The following is a 20070-nucleotide window of genomic DNA, read 5'->3' as shown; positions in this document are numbered from 1 at the left end:
GCTGGAGTGGATCGATAGGGTCAACTACTACTAAATTTACTATCTGAAATGTTTGCTCAGGCCTGGTTAATGGAGTAATTGGAACAAGGTTTAGTTTTTGGATTGGTGACCTCATTGGACATCTCTAACGGGACTGGCAAAGTTTTTTCACGTCCCCCAACATGCACAGCCGGAAAAACTGATTCGCTGTTGAGTTTTCTTGCTATCTATGTAGATGCCAAGCTCTACTAGATTAATGAGCTAGCTCAAGAATCTTTTGCTCTTCTTTGCATCACAAAAACTACTTACCGGATCTCCCTTCAGTACCAAATATCTATGATATAATATTTGATTTTGCGCAAATATTTTATTTTTCCCTAAAATTCCTTATGCATTTTCCATCCAATTTCTAAAGTTTCGTTTTCTGCCTGTTCTAACTGCAAACATTACCTCTGTACATTTCTTGCTCGTAATTTTCGTATCTAATACTTTAACTTTATTTCCTTTCTGATTTAATATTGTTATTTATTCCTTCCTACCAGGTAATGTTATCGCCTGAGATAATAATTTGTTTTTCACTCCTACGAATTCAACATAAGCCACATTCTGCTGTAACAATGTTCAATAATCCTTTGTTGTTAATAAAATATCTGCTGCGCCGTTCATCTGTTCTGTATTATTTATTGAACTAATAAATTGGGCGTTGCCGAGCGTAGTTTTTCTCCTGAACGTAATCTAATGGAAAAAGTGACCAGAAAAGTAAATCTAAGCACCTAAAACCTTAATTTCACCTAGAACTTCTCGAAGCTGTTTAAGGCAATGCCCGCTGCCTTACAATAGTAATCTCGAATACCGCATCAATTAGTGCAATTAAAATTTTTTTCCACACTAACTGTTAATGATATATCCATTATTTCGGTTAGTCTCGTTTATAATTGTTTCTATGCTTAACTCCGCCTGTAATTGGTCCTATCTATTTGTGTGTTGGTTCTATCTATCTATACATTAACAAGTGCGTGAGTCTAAGCTCCGAAACTCCGGCGCTATCCCGTTTTTTTCTACATTACTTACAAATGTATCCCAATTTCCCACACCTAAAATACTTGTTACTGCTTATTTTCACTCTTTCGCTGCGTTTCGTCCATTACTTTTATACATCTGTTCCACTCTGCAACCGACATTCTCTTTGCATGTTCAACCTATTGACCGAATTCTCTATTTTCTTCCGAATCCGAAATGATTGCTGTGGTCATCTCATCATGCTTTTCGGCAAATTTCGCCAATTTCCTTACGTTTGCATAACCTTTTCCTTTCTGCATCAGTACATATTGTCGTTGGTCTCGACCTAATTTTGACTTGAAGTGATTAGTTCTAATAACTGATCAAAGAGGTTATCTTTTTTTTTACTGTTCATATAGTAGGCCTAGGCGAAAAGTTATTTTAAACAGATTATTAGTGTATAAGATAATGAGTAAAACACGAAAGGAATAATTATGTCTTATTAACGATTACAAAAAATAACGTTCCATTGCCTGGCTATAAGGGCCCGCAGGTCCAACAGTCAAATCCTGCCAATTAATAGCTTAAAAAAAGCAATGGTGAATATAAATAACTCCAGCGTAATGTCAATAATCATTGATAATTTTGTTTCGTTTGTTACATACACGTGTTATGAGTTATCTCTTAACATGCGCGCATTAAAGTAGGTTTTTTTTATATTACCAGGAAAATTAAATATTACGACGTGTATAAAGATAGCATAAGTTAATTTATATACTTATTTATTTATTTTTTATGAATTAATTATTAGAGATATCGATATATTTAACCTACAGTTTTATGATAATCAATTCATTGGCTAATCATTGGAATATAAAACAAATATTTTTATAGATGAAAATATAGCAATAATGAATGGTATAATTGTTTTTATACTCTTATCCAATACTAAAGTACTCTTACTGGCCTATTGCTTTAATTCTTTCATTCAAAACTACACTTTACTTAGCACATCATAAAAAACCAATTTGTTTGGCAAAACAACTTGATGTGTATGACTTACGTATTGTGAGATTGTGGTGTTAATTCTTTCTCCTTGTTATTGCGGACAGCTCACTTTCCTTCGCTCTTCCCTTCGTGCCTTTTTTTCGTTGCCTCCTAGTGATCTAGAACTTTTAAAGAAAATCTCGATACAGATATTAACTTACATATGAAACATAAATTTATTCTCTAATTTTAATGAACTTACAGTGCTTTTATATCAAGTTTTTTTTTTACATTCATATATTAAATGTATTTTCAGAAGAAATGGGAAAATGCATGAGAAAATCTAACAGGAAACTGTTTAATTCAAAAGATATAAAAATTTAACTACTGATGAGGGAGAAAGGTATTAGTATACAACAGATTAGAAAAGAATGAGTCAACTGAAACAGGAAAATACATCGTATATGGGTATTTAATGTAACTCATATACTACAGAACTATAACAATCAACCATAAATTTTAATACAATGACAATGAGATATATGATATTATTTGGGACCAGTAAATGCCTTATTTTCTCCCACATTTTCCAAATTCTGGTAGACTGTTCAATTATTAATAATAAATATTGTTTAATTATATTAAAAACATAACGGGAGGAAAACTAACAAAGAACTTACTATTATTGATATAATTGGTTTCTAAACTTTAAGCAAAAACATATACATAATACACCTGGTCCATGAAGCTGTGTGAAGTCAACTGCTTTGTTACAATACATTTTACCAAGTGATGTGACTGTACACCCACATCTGGTCAGCATCTGTTTTCAGGTTATGTAAAAAGGATGTCAATCCATTTCTCATGTGGCTTTAGTCCCACGTTGTTATTAATTCTGATATCTTCCTGTATTTTCAGAATTTCTACGTGTTCCTGTAGTCTTCTTTTTAATTGATTGTTTTCTGATAGAATATTCTTGATACTATCTTTTAAAATTTCACAGCTTTCGGCATTGCAATGTTGTGCTACTGATGATGATATCGAATTGTTTCTAATGGCATATATATGTTCTTTAATTCTTGTCTTTAATTTTCTTCCAGTTTCACCAATGTATCATTTTTTATGTGAATAACTACAATCTAATGAATAAACTACATTATCTTTTTCTAAATCATTATGTTCATTATTTTCATAATTAATGTTGATCATTTTAGCTATGGTTCTTGTATGGTTTGGTACTAAAGTAATACCTAATTTTTTAAATTCATTTTTTAATTTTTCAAAAACACCGAAAACATATTCCATTTTTAGATACAAGGTCTTGACAACTTCCGGTTGTCTATTTAATGTGACATTTTCTTTTTTCTTTTTACTTGATTCTAACCACTTAAACAATTATGTTCTAGGGCAGGGATGGGCAACCTGCGACCCGCGTCGCACAAAATATTACAAAACAATATAACGGTCTATAAAATAAAAATTTAAAATACTAACATCTACTCGTCTGTAATCGTACTAAATACCAAGAACCCGCTTCGTATATATATTCGACGCAGCTAGAGACGGCCCTTGGGTTGATTCATTTTTGCGTTTTTAAGGGGTGCTACAATTGTTTACAAATGCACGTATACTTTCGTAGACTGTCCATACGCGCTTGACCCTTTTTCAAGACTAAATGAAGCTCGAGGGAGTAATATGCATTCGTAAACAATTCTATTGCCCCTTAAAGACTCAAAAATAAACCAATCCGAGGGCCAACTCTAATTGCAAGGTATATGGTAATTTAACCCGACTTCACTCGATACTTCATATTGAGCTGTAAAGTTTTACCAACGCTTTGTATCGTTGCATTTAATTTTTTGGTATTTTCTACATTTTTACTATTAATCTACTGTGGTTTATCCGAATTATAGAAAAAGGTATGTTAAATATTTGAAATTTTACGGAAATAGAATTTTTAATGTGGAATTTCGAATTTTAAATATACAAGTTAGAATTTCTGTTTAATAATAAATGTTACTATTAATTTCCAAAATTGAAATTAAAAATATTTGAACTAGAGAATTATTAATATTTTAAGAACAATTTAGACTTAGAACTGGACAGTAATAAATACAAAACCCACATATGAAAACGTTTCAACTTCGCATTATTTTCAATGCTAAAACTGACCTTGAGGTTCTCACATGGTTTTGTACAATAAAAGCTCGATATAACGGACGGTCTGGCCAAAAGTAAAAGAAAATATATTATTAAAAAAATAAACTCATTCCCTGTAACGGACTCCTGCTACTTCGGATTATTTTTTAGTCCTCGCAGACCATGGTTATTAAGGACTTTTTAGTCAAGTCATTGTTTTACAGTCACTTCTCGAGTTACGATCACCTCGTCCGAAGTTGCGGAATCGAACCCCGTCGTAAGTCGAGAAGTGACTAGTTATTTCACCATAGTCGTAGTTTTATTCATTTTATTTGACAAAAGTAAACACAAAATTAATAAAAAGTTTATTTTAATCATTTTTTCGGTGTAGATTTTCACCATACTTGCAGTTTTGGTTTCGTTTTCTGATCGACTTGTTTTTGGACTGCAATTTGAAAAATTTGCAAATCTATAAATTCCCACTGTCGTCCGTCTATCTGTCTTTCCTTAAACTAGGGGCAGGAGGCCCCAATTAACTATTTACCGAACTTCCAAAACCCAAGTCACGTTATTTCAATTCAAAAATTTCCCCTGAAAGGAGTTAGATAAATGACCGGCACGACTCTATTGCTAGGAAAAGTATGCTGTACGGGAAAAGTCACTACTAATTTGAGGCGGAGAACATATATCTTAAAAATTAGATTAATTAAAAATGTGATTAAAAATTGCAGCCTAGCATTGTTCAGTTTTGGTTTCATTTCGCTATGAGTGATGCGTCGCGGATTTGTTTGTAAAGCGAAGATATGGATCATAAAAGAAGACGATATGCTTTAGATTTAATACCAAAAATAGATATATTTCGTTAGATTTAAGATGGAAAATATCAAGATGAAGTTAGTAAAGAAATGTCACGAAATAAATAGACAACTTCAGACATTTCGATAGCGAGAGAAAAATAACAGACTTTTCTTAAATATGACAGTTCTACTAAAAATAAAAAGTCTTTTACTTTGTCTGATATAATTTAGGCTGCGTAATAGGGTAACATTTTAAATTAAGAAAAGTACAGCAGTAGTAGCCGTTTTTACTCTTCGTTTTTCGCTTTAATCTAACAATTTTTTTTTATGTAGACAATTTTGATACAGGTGGTAATTAGTCTAAAGTTGAAAATCAATTTAATCAAGATCCGTTCTAACGTGATTCTACTATATAATAATATACTGTTTGATATAACGGACGAGTCCGTAGTAATGAGTTATCGCGATAAAATGGACTTTTATTGTGATGAACCAATATCTTCAATTCCATAGTAGTTTGTTACATCGAGCTTTTACTATATTTATTAGTGCAGTATTTTATTCATTTTATTTATCCTCAATTTATAGATGTCAACAAGAAAGAAAAGAAAAATTGAAGATGAAAATCGAATTTATAATGAGTCGTGGAAATATGATTACTTTTTCATTCATTATAAAAAAAATCTTGTTTGTTTAATTTGTTCGGAAAGTACTGCAGTTTTTAAGGAATATAACGTTAAAAGGCATTACACCACTAAACATTCCAATAAATACGATCAGTTTACTGGAGACTTAAGAAAACAGAAAGTGGAAAAACTGATGAAAGCCGTAACCTCCCAGCAAGCATTCTTAATGAAAACAAATAATGAATCTGAATCCGTTACAAAAGCCAGTTATGAAATTTGTAATCTATTGGCAAAAACTCTTCATTGTTATTCTGATGGAATGTTTATAAAGCAATGTATTGAAAAAGCAGTTGAAATTATATGTCCTGATCAGAAGAAGATTTTTGCTAATATTAGTTTATCTCGACGAACAGTTGCGAGAAGAATCGATGAAATAGCAGATAATGTTGACGAATCATTAAAAAAACGAGTAAAAGCCTTTGAATATTTTTCCATTTGTTTGGATGAATCCACCGACATAACAGATACGGTTCAACTTGCAATTTTCATTCGAGGCGTTGATTCAGAATTAAACATTACTGAAGACTTTTTAGATTTAGTTGGGCTAAAAGGAAATACTACAGGAGAAATTATGTACGGGGCTTTTGAAAAAACCTTAGAAAAAAATGAACTCTCACTATTAAAACTGAGTGGAATTACAACTGATGGCGCCCAGTCTTTCAGAGGAGAGCGACGCGGTTTAATTGGTATTCTCTCGAATAAATTAGCACAAAACGAAAATCCAAATGATTTATTTATTTGCCATTGTGTTTTGCACGTGGAGAATTTATGCGCTAAGAAAATTAATATGGAACATGTTATGGATATAGTAGTATCCACAGTGAACTTTCTGAGAGGTCGTGCATTGAACCATCGTCAGTTTAAAGAATTTTTGTCTGATATTGATGCTGAAAATAATGACGTTGTTTATTTTACTGACGTCAGATGGTTAAGCAAATCTTCAGTTTTACAAAGATTTTACAATCTCTTACCAGAAATAAAATTATTTATGGAAATGAAAGGAAAACCTGTTAAAGAACTTTCAGACTGCGAATGGCTGACAGATCTTGCGTTTTTTGTCGATATTACAACGCATTTGTCAGAATTAAATATAAAAATGCAAGGAAAAAATCTTATCATATCTGAATTTATAACATTTATAAAAGCATTTATATCCAAGCTCAAATTATGGAGCACGCAATTGCGTAACAAAAATTGTCACTTTTTCCCCACTTTATTACAACGCACCGAACCTAAAAATTATTTTAAATATGCAGAGAAAGTCGAAGAACTAGAACAAGAATTTAAAAACAGATTCGAAAAATTTCTTAGCCGAGAAAACGAAATACGAATAATTACGGCACCTTTTTCAGTAAACATAGAAAACGTACCAAATGAACTTCAATTGGAGTTAATAGACTTGCAAAGTAATTTAGATTTGAAAGATACTTTTAAAGAAAAAAATTTGGTAGATTTTTATAAAACTTTTATCAAAGAAAATCAATTTCCTAACTTAAGAAAGTATGCGGCAAAAATTCTGTCCTTATTTTGTACAACTTACGGTACAGAATAAGCGAACAGTTTTTTTCCGCAATGAATTTAGTAAAAAGTAAAACAAGAAATCGGCTAACAGACTCTCATCTAAAAAATAATTTAAAATTAGCGATGACAAATATTCAGCCAAATATATCTGATATATTACATTCGCATCAATTCCAGCAGTCACATTAAGTACAGTATACCTATGTTACATTATGAATAAATATTTGTGATTTACCCGTATTTTTTATTTTTTCTTATGTGCGGCCCGCGTCAATTCAGAAGTTTCAAACGTGGCCCTTACATAGAAAAAGGTTGCCCATCCCTGTTCTAGGGTAATTATTTAAGCTAAACATTCTTATTATATTTTGTATTTCTATTTTTTGATCATTTTGCAAGGTTGTTCTCTCTTTAATTTTGTTGATATACATTTGATAAGGTGTTCTTTTTTTTATATAAAGGTATATCAGATTTGAAGTGTATAACTTTACCGGTAGCACAATCTTTAACATACTTTTTAAATAATAATTTACTATTTAATCTAACTATAGTAAGTTCTAAATAATCCAGTCTATTATTTCCTTCTTTTTCACATTGGAATTGAACATTTTTATTTATTAAATTAATTTCATAAACGAAAGATTCAATATCTAGTATGCTTTTATCGTAGATGATGAAACAGTCATCCACATATCTTTGGTAACTATTATACCTCGAATTTTATTGATTTCTTTATCAATTATGATTATACATAACTCTGTTAAGTTCTATTTATTTAGGTTATCTAACTCTATCCAATTTATAGTCGTGGGCTAAAAGCGTTGTTTATTATTAAAATACATCGACTTTAATTCTTAGTTCTTAATATTGTATTGGAAATATCAAGAATAAATTACGTATTTATCAGAGATAGTTATCCAACGATAAGGTCGTTGAACTAGTCTAACATTATGAGTTTAGAATTTAAAACTAAATTTAACTGAAATTATGATTAAAAAAAAAGTTCACTGGAAACAAATTAAATCATATCATATTTCCTTATATGAGTTATCTACACTTTCCATGAAATAATTAATTCCAATACAATATCTAAATATTTCGCATTAAATTAGAACAAAGCGTAACAAATATGTTATTTCGACTAGACCCTTAATTCAGAGAATTTCTGCATTGAATGCCTAATTTAGTAAATGAATAATGCAGAGAATTTCTAAAAAATGACTGTTTTAAGACGATCAGTATCAAATAAATATTTGAAAGAGTTATTTGACTTATAATAAAAATAATAAAGAATACTTAAAGCTCTAAAGCTTAGTTGATTTGATTAGATTTTTTCTTTTTATAAATTACAATAGACCCCCCTATAACACGGAACTTATCTACCGTGTTATAGGGGGGTCTACTGTATTAACTTTCGGCCACAAAAAAATTCAATTAAATATTTTACTATGTGAATTTTGAGAAATGTTCAGTATTATTATAATATAAAATAAAAACATAGTTAATATTATTCATTCTTATCCATGGGAATTTGAAAATGAAATACAATTTCATTCATAATTTGTGATAGTGAATTAAACATTTTCAATTGATTCTTCGTGGACGATGCTAAACCTGTTGTGGTTCAGACACATACTAATTCTAAGAAATTCGGAACCTTAACATAGCTTTATGCTGGTAGTGAAGATCCTTATTAAGCCGTTACGATCTTTACGAAATTCCTTCTCGAGTTGGTCTTTACTACTCGAGAACGTCCGTACAATGGTTCGAGGAAAGCTACACCTCCACACTCAGCAAGTGAATATATACAGTTTATTTACACAACAAATATTTACAGGATGTACAAATTTGACAACATTATGTACACTATTCAACACAGGTGTGGTGTCTCACGTCAGCTTGTCTGTTGGGGACTATTGGCCTCTCGGGAAACTCCGGTCGGTTCGTGGAGTTGGCTCAACTACACGGCCTGTCCAGTCTCCGCACTTACCCGTCCCTGAGATCGTTGTCAGAGGAGAACACTCTCTCTACGCTCAGCGGGCTGTCCAAGTGCCTGAAACTACCGTGTTAACAGTCTCTTGCCCTTCTCCCCGTTTCTCGCGTATCCCTTACAATTTAAGGGATTCTACCACGACAACTTGCGGCCAATCAGATTCTTCTTTTCCCCTGGGAGCTTCCGAAGACGTCCGCCCTATTTCCCGACGACGTAGCTTACATTTGCGTCCGTGCTTTATTTACATTTTTTTCCCAAGCCGGTCGGCACGTGGCCAACACATGACCCTTAAGCGGAGACGCTACTCCTTTGATTCTTCCGGCCGTTTATGGTCCCAGCGCCAGGTGGGACTAATTATCCTGTCGTGCGGCTTTTCGACTCAGGACCCTAAAAGCGACCTTTACACTGGTATTTACCGTGAACAAATTAACGAATACGATACAAATTTATCGTTACCAACTTCTTTGTCATATTGCATTATTACTTTTTCAATTATATTGTTCTAAGTGAAAATTTCATTTTGAATAACAATTCTCAATCCCTCAAAAATAAATTTGTGTAGAAGTTTATCGAGCAAGTCCACGCTATATCTATAATTTCTTATTGAATATTATTTGAACTAGCATATTCTTCGTGCAGTCAAAAAAGTTCCGTTTTGTCTTAAAATGCGGACTTATTCGGCAAGTTCTTTAAATTAAACTAGCAATATATCACATTGCAGATTTCGTTTTTATCGAACATGCAGCAAAGTCTATTATTGAGCATAGCAAGGAAAAGTTCACTTAATTAAGGATGACTTTGACGTTTATATGACGGTTAACTCCTCTGAAACCGCTTAACTGATTTGAATCATTTTTTGCATACAAATAGAATCCACCTCGGTCTAGGTCATGACGTAAACAATATTTTAAAATTGGACCCGTGACCGGAGATATACAAGAACAAATTTCGTAATGTTAAGTCTTTGGGCGAAGTTGCGTCAAACTTCAATCGATCTTTTCGATACATTGAAATCCATTAATTTCTCTCAGGTTTTTTTTTTTTAATTTATAATAGACACATTATCTAAAACATTGCTGATTTATATTTTGTAATATATTTGCTTAATAACATTATAAAATTATCAGATTTTTTTTTTATTTGAAGAATTTTATATAAATTCTTTTTTAATAACAAGCATATTCCTCCACTAGTCCAATTGGTGTCCTAGCTGGAATATTTCTGCTAAGTAGTCTTTAAATATATTTAATTTATAAAGTCTTTCGGAAGTTGCCCATCTTTCTGTTATTTTAATAGTATTGAATCTAGATCATCTCTTACAGAAGCCATTTGATTAGCTAATTTCTCATTGGAGTTGTTAATTAATTAAATCTGATGTTTTATTCCATAAGTCTGCCATCGAAGTATATAGTTTCATTTGCGTTAGTTTTCAGTGTACAGTGCAACTTAATACGTTTGATTCACCTGAAATTTTCGGTGAACTTTGTAAGCCTTTATTTTTATTCATAGGTAAATTGAAATAAGTTATTAGTTTGATGTTAGAAGAACGTTGCTCTCTGTTATTTGCTCTTTCATGTTACTTGATTTACTTCGACTCAGCGGAGGTCTTCCACACTTTGTCGGAGAGAACTTTGTAAAGGACTTTGTTAGATTCTACTCAAGTAATAAGTAAAAATACAGTGAAACGTCGGTATACGTCTGCTTTAGAATACGTCCTGTTTCGACGAAACAAATTTTGCTCGGTATATGACTTTTGTTCGATATACGACTTAATTCAATTATACGCGCCATCTATGAACAAGTAGCACAATCGGTGTACTAGACCAGACTAGACGTTTGCTATCCCACGGTTTATAACTTTGTTAAATTTTTTCTGATTTTAATTTGTAAGTAAAATTTTATTATTTTTATTAATCATGAATTGCAAAAAGGCGAATGAAAAGCAACAGAAAACTAAAAAAATTACTAGAATCACAATGGAATGAAAAAAGAGATTGTTGAGAAATATGAAAGTGGCGTGGGTGTTCGAGATTTAACTGTTGCAAACCGTATTCCGAGAACGACGATATCGGCAATCGTGAAAAATAAAGACATTATTAAATCTGCTAACGTTGCGAAAGGGGTTTAATCAATTTCTAAACAGATTATTAGTATTAAGGAGGGTTTGATTTGATTTGATTTTGATTTAATGATTTAAATAATATAATACAGGTACTCCTCACTTTACGACCGAGTTCCGTTCCGACGACTATGTCGTTAAGCGAATTGGTCGATAAGCGAGGAGCTTGCGCCGGGAATATAGGATCGTTGTAAAATTATACAAATGATGCAACAAACTTCAAATTTATTTATAAAAAGACTATTATAGTACGCTTAGTGCGCATGTCACCATTCGCCACTGACCGACACTCAAGCTGAGAAAGGGATTCCCCGAATTGCAGGTCGAAACTCGATTGGTCGTTAAGCAGATAGGTCGTAAAGTGAGGAGTACCTATACAATATACTGTAATAACTTTAAAAATCTATAATAAAATTTATTTCTTCATTAATGTGCTCAAACAGTGTTTAAATTATTTTACAACCCCATTAATATATCGTATCAAGAGGTTTTTTTTTACGTGAGAAGGAATTAATCAATTTTTACATTACTTCTTATGGGAAAGGTTGGTTTGGTATACGTCCTATTCGGTATAAGTCCAAACATCAGGAACGGATTAAGGTCGTATACCGAGGTTCCACTGTATTAAAATTAAATAGTTATTATTCTACATCCCAATAAAAAACATTTAAAACTCATCAACACAGACTTTCTTCTTGTCATTAGAGTCTGGAAAAAAGTGAGCCAACAGTCTCGGATGTCACGATATGACACTTTTTATATTATTAATTATTACAAAATGACAAAAAGCGTAATTTTCAGGGTATAGACGAGTTTTATATTTAAAAAAACAAATTTTATGCTAATAACTAGTAAAATTTATATTAAGTACTATTCCCCTCTCGAGATATGACACATGACGCCCAATCTCACCACCCCTCCGATCTCTAACCACCAAAATTTAACAGCATCAATATATACAAGTAACAATGCCAAATTTCGTTTTTTAATCTTCACTCCATCCTGAAAACATTAAACATAATAGATGTCAACACACACATATCCACTGAATTTTTCCTGTTTATTTTTGAGTTTTTTGAGTTCAGAGGATTTCAAAACGTATATATATGTTGTATGTTTAAACTTTTCATAAAACTAAGCGATATAAATGAAATTTATGGTAATTAAATGTTTCTGAAACATGGTCCATTAACATATTTAATGATTTTAAACATATCTTGAATAGAAGATTAAGTGTATTTACAAATTATTATTAAAATATTATGAAATTTAAAAAACGGTAAGTTAGGGGAAATGTTTTCATCAAAATCGGTAAAATATTTTGAATCAAATCGTTATAGCATCAACGGCGTAACAACTATTAAGTGCTGTAAAGCGACGATTAATAACAATGTTTAATTCTAACATGATTTTCCTTAAAATTTACGTTGTACTAGTTTTTATTTAATGTAAATTTGTACGAGTATTTATGACAATAAGTAAGATAGCACGTTCTAAATGTTCTCTTTGAATCTGAAGTTAAAAAAAAAATTTTAGTATAGGCTGTATAGTGTGTAATCTGATAAGAAATATTTAAATGTTTGTAAGAGCAAATTTTTGTTTTATTTATTTATTTTATGAAAAACATGCGTAAAAGAAAATATGTTGTAATTTGCTTTTATTTTAAGATTAAATTCCTATTTCTAATTCTTGAACTCGATTGACAATTTTAAACTCAGTTCATCGTCTTTTTTTTTTACTATTTTTTTTTATTATTTAAATATTGTTTTAGAGATCGATTAGATAAATTTGTAATTTATTTTCGACAGTTGCAATTATGAAAATGTCGTTTTTGACACTTATACACGAGGGAATTACTGTTAGTAAGACAGGGGAATAATTTAACCAAAATTTTTTAATGATTTTTAATTTGCCATCACTGTTAATTTATTAAAGATTTTGCTTTTTTATCTGACGTACTTTGTTTTTGCTTCGCCCGCATTTTCTCCACTGTTTTGTCTAAACTTAGGAGTCAAGCTTCTCCTCCAACTCATATGCCTATGCTTGCATCGAACGAAACGTTTATGAAGAATAAAGTCAATGTATTTTACTTAATATTTTTTGTATTATTATAACGTTTCCCAAGCTCGAAGTTTATATCAACGAACACGACATATCTTATATTTCTCAAAGTTTGGGAATTTCCAAAAAAAGAAAAAAACTAAAAAACTACGTTTGTAATCCAAAACTACAAAATAACTAATGACAATAACTTGATAAGACAATTTATTTAAAATATTTTCGATTAGACTAAAAGTTCTTTATTCTATTTTCAATTTTATAAGTAAATAAAAATGTTTTTACTGCAGTATATATAACCAAAAACAGTGTTTTTCAATCGATTCCTTTCTACGGAAATACATAAATTTTAATATATTTATAGTTTATCTAAACATACTTTTGCTATTAAAGATTTGATTTATTAGCTTGACTTTAAGTTAATTACAGATTTTTTACGAAAATTTTCCTTTATTAAAATTATTAATAGAATGAATACGTTGTTAGATGAATTCGGCGATATTTATGTGTTTATATTACTTTAGGCATTCTTATACAAGGTAAAAGAACACATTATATATATAAAAAAATAGTTAATATTCAGTTATATTGACATCTTGATTAAATGGTTTAACGACTTGTACACGAGAGGATAATAAATATAAAATCATTTACGATCTTTTAATTAATAAGGATATGCTGAATTCCGCTGAACAAAACAAATTACTTTTGATATAATTTTTTTTAATTGATCGATTTTAATACTCGAATGATTTTGTCTACAGGAATATTTCTTCAAATTAAAATAAATTGGAATCAATTATTAAAAGCGTATGTTTGATGATAAAATATGTCAATATCTATAAAAATCGAAAATATAAAAAAAAAAATTAATGTTATTTCCTTTTAGCGTGTATAATATTTAATTATCCCTGTTAGATACGGAACATGCTATAGGTTCTACCTGTTAAAATCATATAAATACGCCGACAACACAGAAATTTTTAACAGATGAAATAAAGACATCAACGAATATGAAGCTTATGTTAGAGTTATTTATATTTGCTTTTGCTTTTTCTCCAATTATTTGTTGGCACGAGCCAAATGTTAGACCTTCGGATCCTTACAAAGCTCTTATACAGTCCAATGGACGATACTGTGGTAAGTTTTAAAATATTTTATTAAACTTTCTAGACAATTTGGATATTTTATTCATTTTCGAGTAATATTCTGTTTAACGCTATCGAAATTTAATTAAAATATAAGGAATAACTTCATATTAAAACTATTTTATTACCTTAATTATTACAGCCATGAGCGAGGAGGATAGGGCCGACGTTAATTTTTGCTTGATGGAAAACAGGAATTTTCTTGTAAGTGCTCTAAAGGTGAACATTTTGTTTTAAAATACGATTTTCAAATAATAATTTTAATATTATGTTGCATTTAGTTGTTGGAGTTCTACAAAAACTGTATTCAGCAACTGAAATTCTTTCAAACTATGGCAGAAATCAACAATTTCATTTGCCAAGCCAGACAAACAGCGCCACAAGTAATTCGTTTAAATTTCTAAACGTTATAATAGCTATTAGTCAACTTTAGGAAATAATAATATTTGTATTTGTAGGTATATGCAAAATTTATTAAATGTTTTGCTCCCGCTAAATATACTTTAAGTTTGGACGACCCGAAATTGTATCCTACTTTGAACGTAAGTATTACTTGATGCAGTTTAATTAGTCTGTATCTATGTGTAAGTTATATCTATATGTCAAACGCCGTTCTTCGTTCGAGAAATACATAATACACATTAAACCTAAATGCCAGTCATATAATTCTTGTAACTGTTATCTCTCGGAATAGTGGATAATTTTACTCTTCTTATTATTAAAAAAGTATTTAAAACAATATTTTAATGCCAAAAATGCAACTCGGAGCGGACCACCCCTCCGCCCATTTCCAGCCATCCACTGTATTATTAGTAAAACATCCACAGAGTAAAACTTAGTGAACTTATCATGTTTATGTTTACAATAAAAATTTTTGGTTGTTGAGTCCGGGACTTAAACATACCCTAATACTGTAAAAGTGTTTTCTTGTATCAATGAAAAGCTATTAGATTTTTTAATGATTTAATGAAGTAAAGTTAATTGTTTAACATTTTTATTTAATATTTTTTAAATTATTCAATATAAAGTGAATAGAATCCTGAAATTAGAGTTATCGATTAGGCTTTTAAACTCAATTATATTAGAATTTTTTAACCTGAAAATATAGGTGTAATAAATACTAATGAAAAGAATAATAATACAGTAAAATATACTGAAATTATTCGCACTTCCACACCAAAAAGAGAACAATTTTGTTTGACTGTTTAAAGTTTATTTTAATAATTAAGAAATTCTTTTAATTTAATGTTTGAATACAGCAAGTGATAGAAATCATTAATTAGTATTGCAGTTCTCTTTCAATTTCAATAATAACTTTAAATCTTTGATATTGAAAAGTATTGTCAAGTATCTTAAAACGCATCTCAGTATTAAATTGTTCTTTATAAAAGATACATTAAGAAGTAATTTACATAATATAGTCATAAAAATCTTTTTGAAAATATTAATAGAATTTATTTAAAGAGTTCTAGAATAACTTTTTTAACTTTAACTTAACTTTCTTGTGTAATTTAGATTATTTCTTATATTAATACATTATTTATTTTTTTCCAGAAATGTTACAACCAAATAGAAAATCGTTCACAGAAATCAATAACATTAGATCATCCACATCAACAGAAATTTGTATTGCTCTAAATTGTTTTTAATGATTGAATTTTAAATCAGATTTCCAAACCGGTTTTTGAATAAATTTTTATTTTAAATTAATATTTGTTTGAAATTATTCAATAATTTTTCAAGATTTTAATTTAAACTTTTAAAATACTTATTTTTTTTTCCTATTGTAATTTTCTCTACTCGGAATTTTTCGATTATAATTATCTAAAAATATTTTTTTGAAACATATTAACTGAAAGATCTTTGAATTTAAAATGTAATTTTTGTTTCGATAAACAGAAACCGCCTTATATACTAGTTATTTAAGTTTTATTACTTCAGGCCTTAAAAGTTCATCTTTTGTACAGTTACATCCGCTAGTGACAATTAAAATAAATTTACTTTATAAGCATATAAAATCGTATAAGAATCAAAATCATTGTACTCATTACAGTTGATTTTCTTATAAATTCTTTCATTCATCGTTTTTGTGAAAGACTTTTTATTCTGAAAATCATTATTATGGTTCGGTTTAACAGAATAAAATAAAATAAAAAAGTAACTAGGCTTGTCCATGTAGGCCGGACATCTTGCTCCTCTCCCCCACAAACCTAACATTGAGAATTTGACATTGTATTCCGGTCAGGAAATTGCCTGCTGAATGCTATCTTCTTGTTTTTCGTACCGAATAACGGGAAGAATGTATCGTTAATTTTCAATATCGTCTTCGAGAACTTCTACTTCTATGTAGCGGAGTTCATTGGCAACGCTTTCGTCTTCGGGTAATTTGACTAACACGTTGTCGTCAATTAATATGTCGGAATATAAGCGGTTGTTTACTACAAGCCATTGCAAAGCACACAGTACGGCACACGCACGCCCAACTCTAAAGTCTCGATTGCACGATGGATCCGTACGTCTCACCAAAAGGAAGTTCACTTCTGATGAAAGCGACGTTGGGAAATTTTGGATATTTAATAATGTTGCCGGTATATCGATATTGTCTAGCACCGCCTGCAGAACAAACTTGGTATGCATTTAACATAGGCTGAACGCGAGCGATTTGTCGTTTGCTCTGTTTGTTTGAGACCCGGAAGTTCTGGCTCATTTCCAGCATCTATGTTATTCGACTGCGTAAACTTTTGTGGATTCTTCATGCAAGCTTTGCAAATAGGTCCAAATCTGTCATCCACTAGCTGTGATCGTTTGCAGCTTGGACATGAGTACGAAAGTCTACGTATGAATACGTTTAAATAATGTCAAAGCTGTATGTCTGACATACTGCGAGACAAGTCACGTCATCTCTCTTGCATTACTTGCTGTTAACTCGTTGTTTGTTCGCTGGTCATCAGTCATATTTTGCCTTCTTTGTCTGGAGTAGAAAGTATCGGCTATAGCACAGTCGATTCTTGCTCTCGTTGTTCACGGCATTAGAATATGTAAATACTAGCGGGTGGGCCCGGTGTTGCTCGGGCAAAATTAACGATAGCAAAGATTATTACATTATACTCAACCTTACCCGTTTTCACAGAATGCGAGAACTGGGTCTCCCTGTTTCCAGACTAATTAGAGAGTTTTTAGATGTGTCTAAAAATATATTCGATTTCCTACAAAAACGAAAAATAACTGCATCTGCGTCTTGCACGTGGCTTTCTCTTAACTGTTGTTTAAATTGTACACAGATAAGGAAGGAGCTGACCGAAGCTGAAATTTCTTTTCTAAATTCGCTAATAATTGATTCGTGATCTTATTTATCTTTACCTCGAGCCCAGATTCAGACTCTTCATTCTATCCATCTAAACCTGACGGACAAGTGTCGGTTGCAGTGTCCACGTTTGCAACCCCATTTCGCATTTTTCCTGTTAATGTTCGATTGTATCCTTTCGCCTCGCGATTTTTAAAAAATCTAAAAGAAATAATAATACCAATTGCACCATTTGTGTCACTCCAAAAGACGTCGATCATTGTAGAGTACAAAAGAAAGGCCTATACTGTTATTGCTTGATAACCACGAGTCTCACCTCTCAATTCCCGGATTAAATTTCTCAAAAGCAACGGTGTCGTTATTTTATCTTTTCCCCCACACTGCAGCCACAAGCTCCGGCTTCTAGACCGGAGTGTTTTCGGCCCCTTAAAAAAATTTATTAACTCTGTATGTGCTTCGTGGATGAAGACTAATCCAGGGAAAACTATCACAATCTACGACATTCCTGGTATTGTCTCTTTAGCACTTCCATTAGCAGTTGTGCCAAATAATGTAATATATGGATTTCGCGTGTCTGGAATTTATCCATTCAACAGAGATATTTTCACCGATCAAGACTTTCTTCCAAGCTATGTCACAGATCGTCAAGATCCGAACAGCCCGGCATCTGCAGCCGAAAACATTTTCATAGAACGATCAAATAACACAAAAGATTCAGCAACTCATACAGATTCATTTATAATAAATAAATTACTAACCAATACATGTGCAGAAACTCCAAATCCGAACATACCTTCGGCTTCTCATCTATCTGGTACTCCACCAAATGCGAAAATCTTAGTAGCTGCTAAGCCCCAGTCATGTTCAGTCATTTCTCCGGAGGTTATTTTGCCACTACAAAAGGCAGGAGGAAGAAAGGGTAACCTTCAAAACAGAAGAAAATGCAAGTCTGCTATATTGACAGACACTCCTGAGAAAGACAAGTTGGAGGCACGAAAAAATTCTAAAATCGCAGAGGTTAAAAGAAAACGTCTTCAAGACACAAGGCTGCCTCTAGTAAAATAAAGAAAATACCCGCTGCTAAGACTGACTCATCAGAAAAGGAAAAAGAGACCTTCTGTTCGGTTTGTGGTGAGTTATAGCCGATCCAAGGAAAACTGGATTCAGTGCACCAGATGTAAAAATTGGTCTCACGAGCTATGTACGGATGTAAATCCATTTTATGTTTGTCAAAACTGTGGTTGAGTTAATTGTCTTTCGCAGAATAAATAATAATAAATCAGTAGTCTATTTTCTTTATAGAATTGATACAAGTAAATGTCATATTAGGCATAATTTAACAAAATCAAACTTAATTTAACATAATAAACTCAGGAAATGTGAGACTTAGTCTACCTGTGACAACATACCCCGTGTAGGGGTATGTTGTCACAGGGTGACACAGTTTTATAAAAAAAATTAATAACTATGACAAAAAATTATTGAATGCTCATATATTTATTATAAACGAAATCAAAAGATATGTAGACATTTTCACTTAAACGTAAATAAATTGATATTATAGACCCTAAAACTAGAAATGACTGAAAACTGTAACTAGACCCGCTCTCCCCTACTAACGGCCATTCGGCCGCGGCACGAAAACGGCCATAACTGCCGAAAAAAATGGGCTTATCTTAACGAAAGCTACGTTAAAGGAAACCGGACCCTTCAGCAACAGAATAAAAAGCAGTAAGTTTACGTACTTTAAAGTAAAACCTTCGATTCCAACATGAAAGAACAATCATACTTCTACAGTATTACGATAAGCTATTATGAACACAACTATAAAAATTCTATGGGCACCTCACATCACTTGCAAAAAACTTGAATAATTATAATAAATAATTTCTGGATTAGAATGGTCTGTTTCTTTACATTATTATTTATAAACGCTTAAATAATCATTACTTTAATAAAATACATCATAATTTTAATCTAAAACACAGAAAAATGCAGAACATCTACTCGCCGACGTTCCAAACGCAGTTGTCAAACTTCTAGGCTTACAAGATGGCAGCACTCGACGTTCGACGTTCACGTTTTAGAGATGGAAACTTCGGTCGTAACCTCTCTAATATCAGAGTCTTAATATGATACAAACGCTCGGATATTACAGAAAAATAAATTGTAATAACCAATAAATTTATTTCGTTTAATCTAGTTTAAAGAATATAAAAGCACACGTTAAAAAATATAATTAAACTTTAAAATATTTTCAAACATATATAATACAATATTATTTAAAAATAATTTCTTATACATTTAATATTTACAGCATAACATGAAAATGTATATATATAA

General features: G+C 31.3%; 1 protein-coding gene, 1 long non-coding RNA gene and 1 pseudogene across 2 annotated transcripts; 2 read left to right on the top strand and 1 right to left on the bottom strand.

The window, feature by feature from the left end:
- Positions 1 to 1935: 1935 nt before the first annotated feature.
- On the bottom strand, positions 1936 to 2737 carry LOC136986634 (uncharacterized). Its single transcript, XR_010882506.1, has 2 exons — positions 2646 to 2737; positions 1936 to 2150 (listed from the first exon to the last, which is right to left on the bottom strand). It is a non-coding gene; the product is annotated as an uncharacterized lncRNA (long non-coding RNA).
- A 911-nt stretch (positions 2738 to 3648) lies between these two features.
- On the top strand, positions 3649 to 16097 carry LOC136986719 (uncharacterized). Its single transcript, XM_067284305.1, has 6 exons — positions 3649 to 3884; positions 14194 to 14415; positions 14566 to 14627; positions 14705 to 14806; positions 14882 to 14965; positions 15978 to 16097. Exons 2-6 carry the CDS (start codon positions 14289 to 14291, stop codon positions 16059 to 16061), a joined length of 459 nt encoding a protein of 152 aa, XP_067140406.1. The 5' UTR covers positions 3649 to 3884; positions 14194 to 14288; the 3' UTR covers positions 16062 to 16097.
- LOC136986661 (general transcription factor II-I repeat domain-containing protein 2B pseudogene) lies at positions 5490 to 7139 on the top strand (annotated as a pseudogene).
- Positions 16098 to 20070: the final 3973 nt, after the last annotated feature.

Source organism: Centruroides vittatus, unplaced genomic scaffold, assembly GCF_030686945.1.
Source record: "Centruroides vittatus isolate TY-2023 unplaced genomic scaffold, ASM3068694v2 scaffold_1167, whole genome shotgun sequence".
Classification (NCBI taxonomy): domain Eukaryota; kingdom Metazoa; phylum Arthropoda; class Arachnida; order Scorpiones; family Buthidae; genus Centruroides; species Centruroides vittatus.
The sequence above is the reverse complement of the archived record's forward strand: the minus strand, read 5'-3'. Positions and strand labels throughout refer to the sequence as shown.

Coding starts and splice junctions, on each gene's coding strand:
- LOC136986719 (XM_067284305.1), top strand. CDS start 14,289: ATGAAGCTTATGTTAGAGTTATTTATATTTGCTTTTGCTTTTTCTCCA. Junction 14,416..14,565: donor GTCCAATGGACGATACTGTG/GTAAGTTTTAAA, acceptor TAATTATTACAG/CCATGAGCGAGGAGGATAGG. Junction 14,807..14,881: donor CCAGACAAACAGCGCCACAA/GTAATTCGTTTA, acceptor TTGTATTTGTAG/GTATATGCAAAATTTATTAA.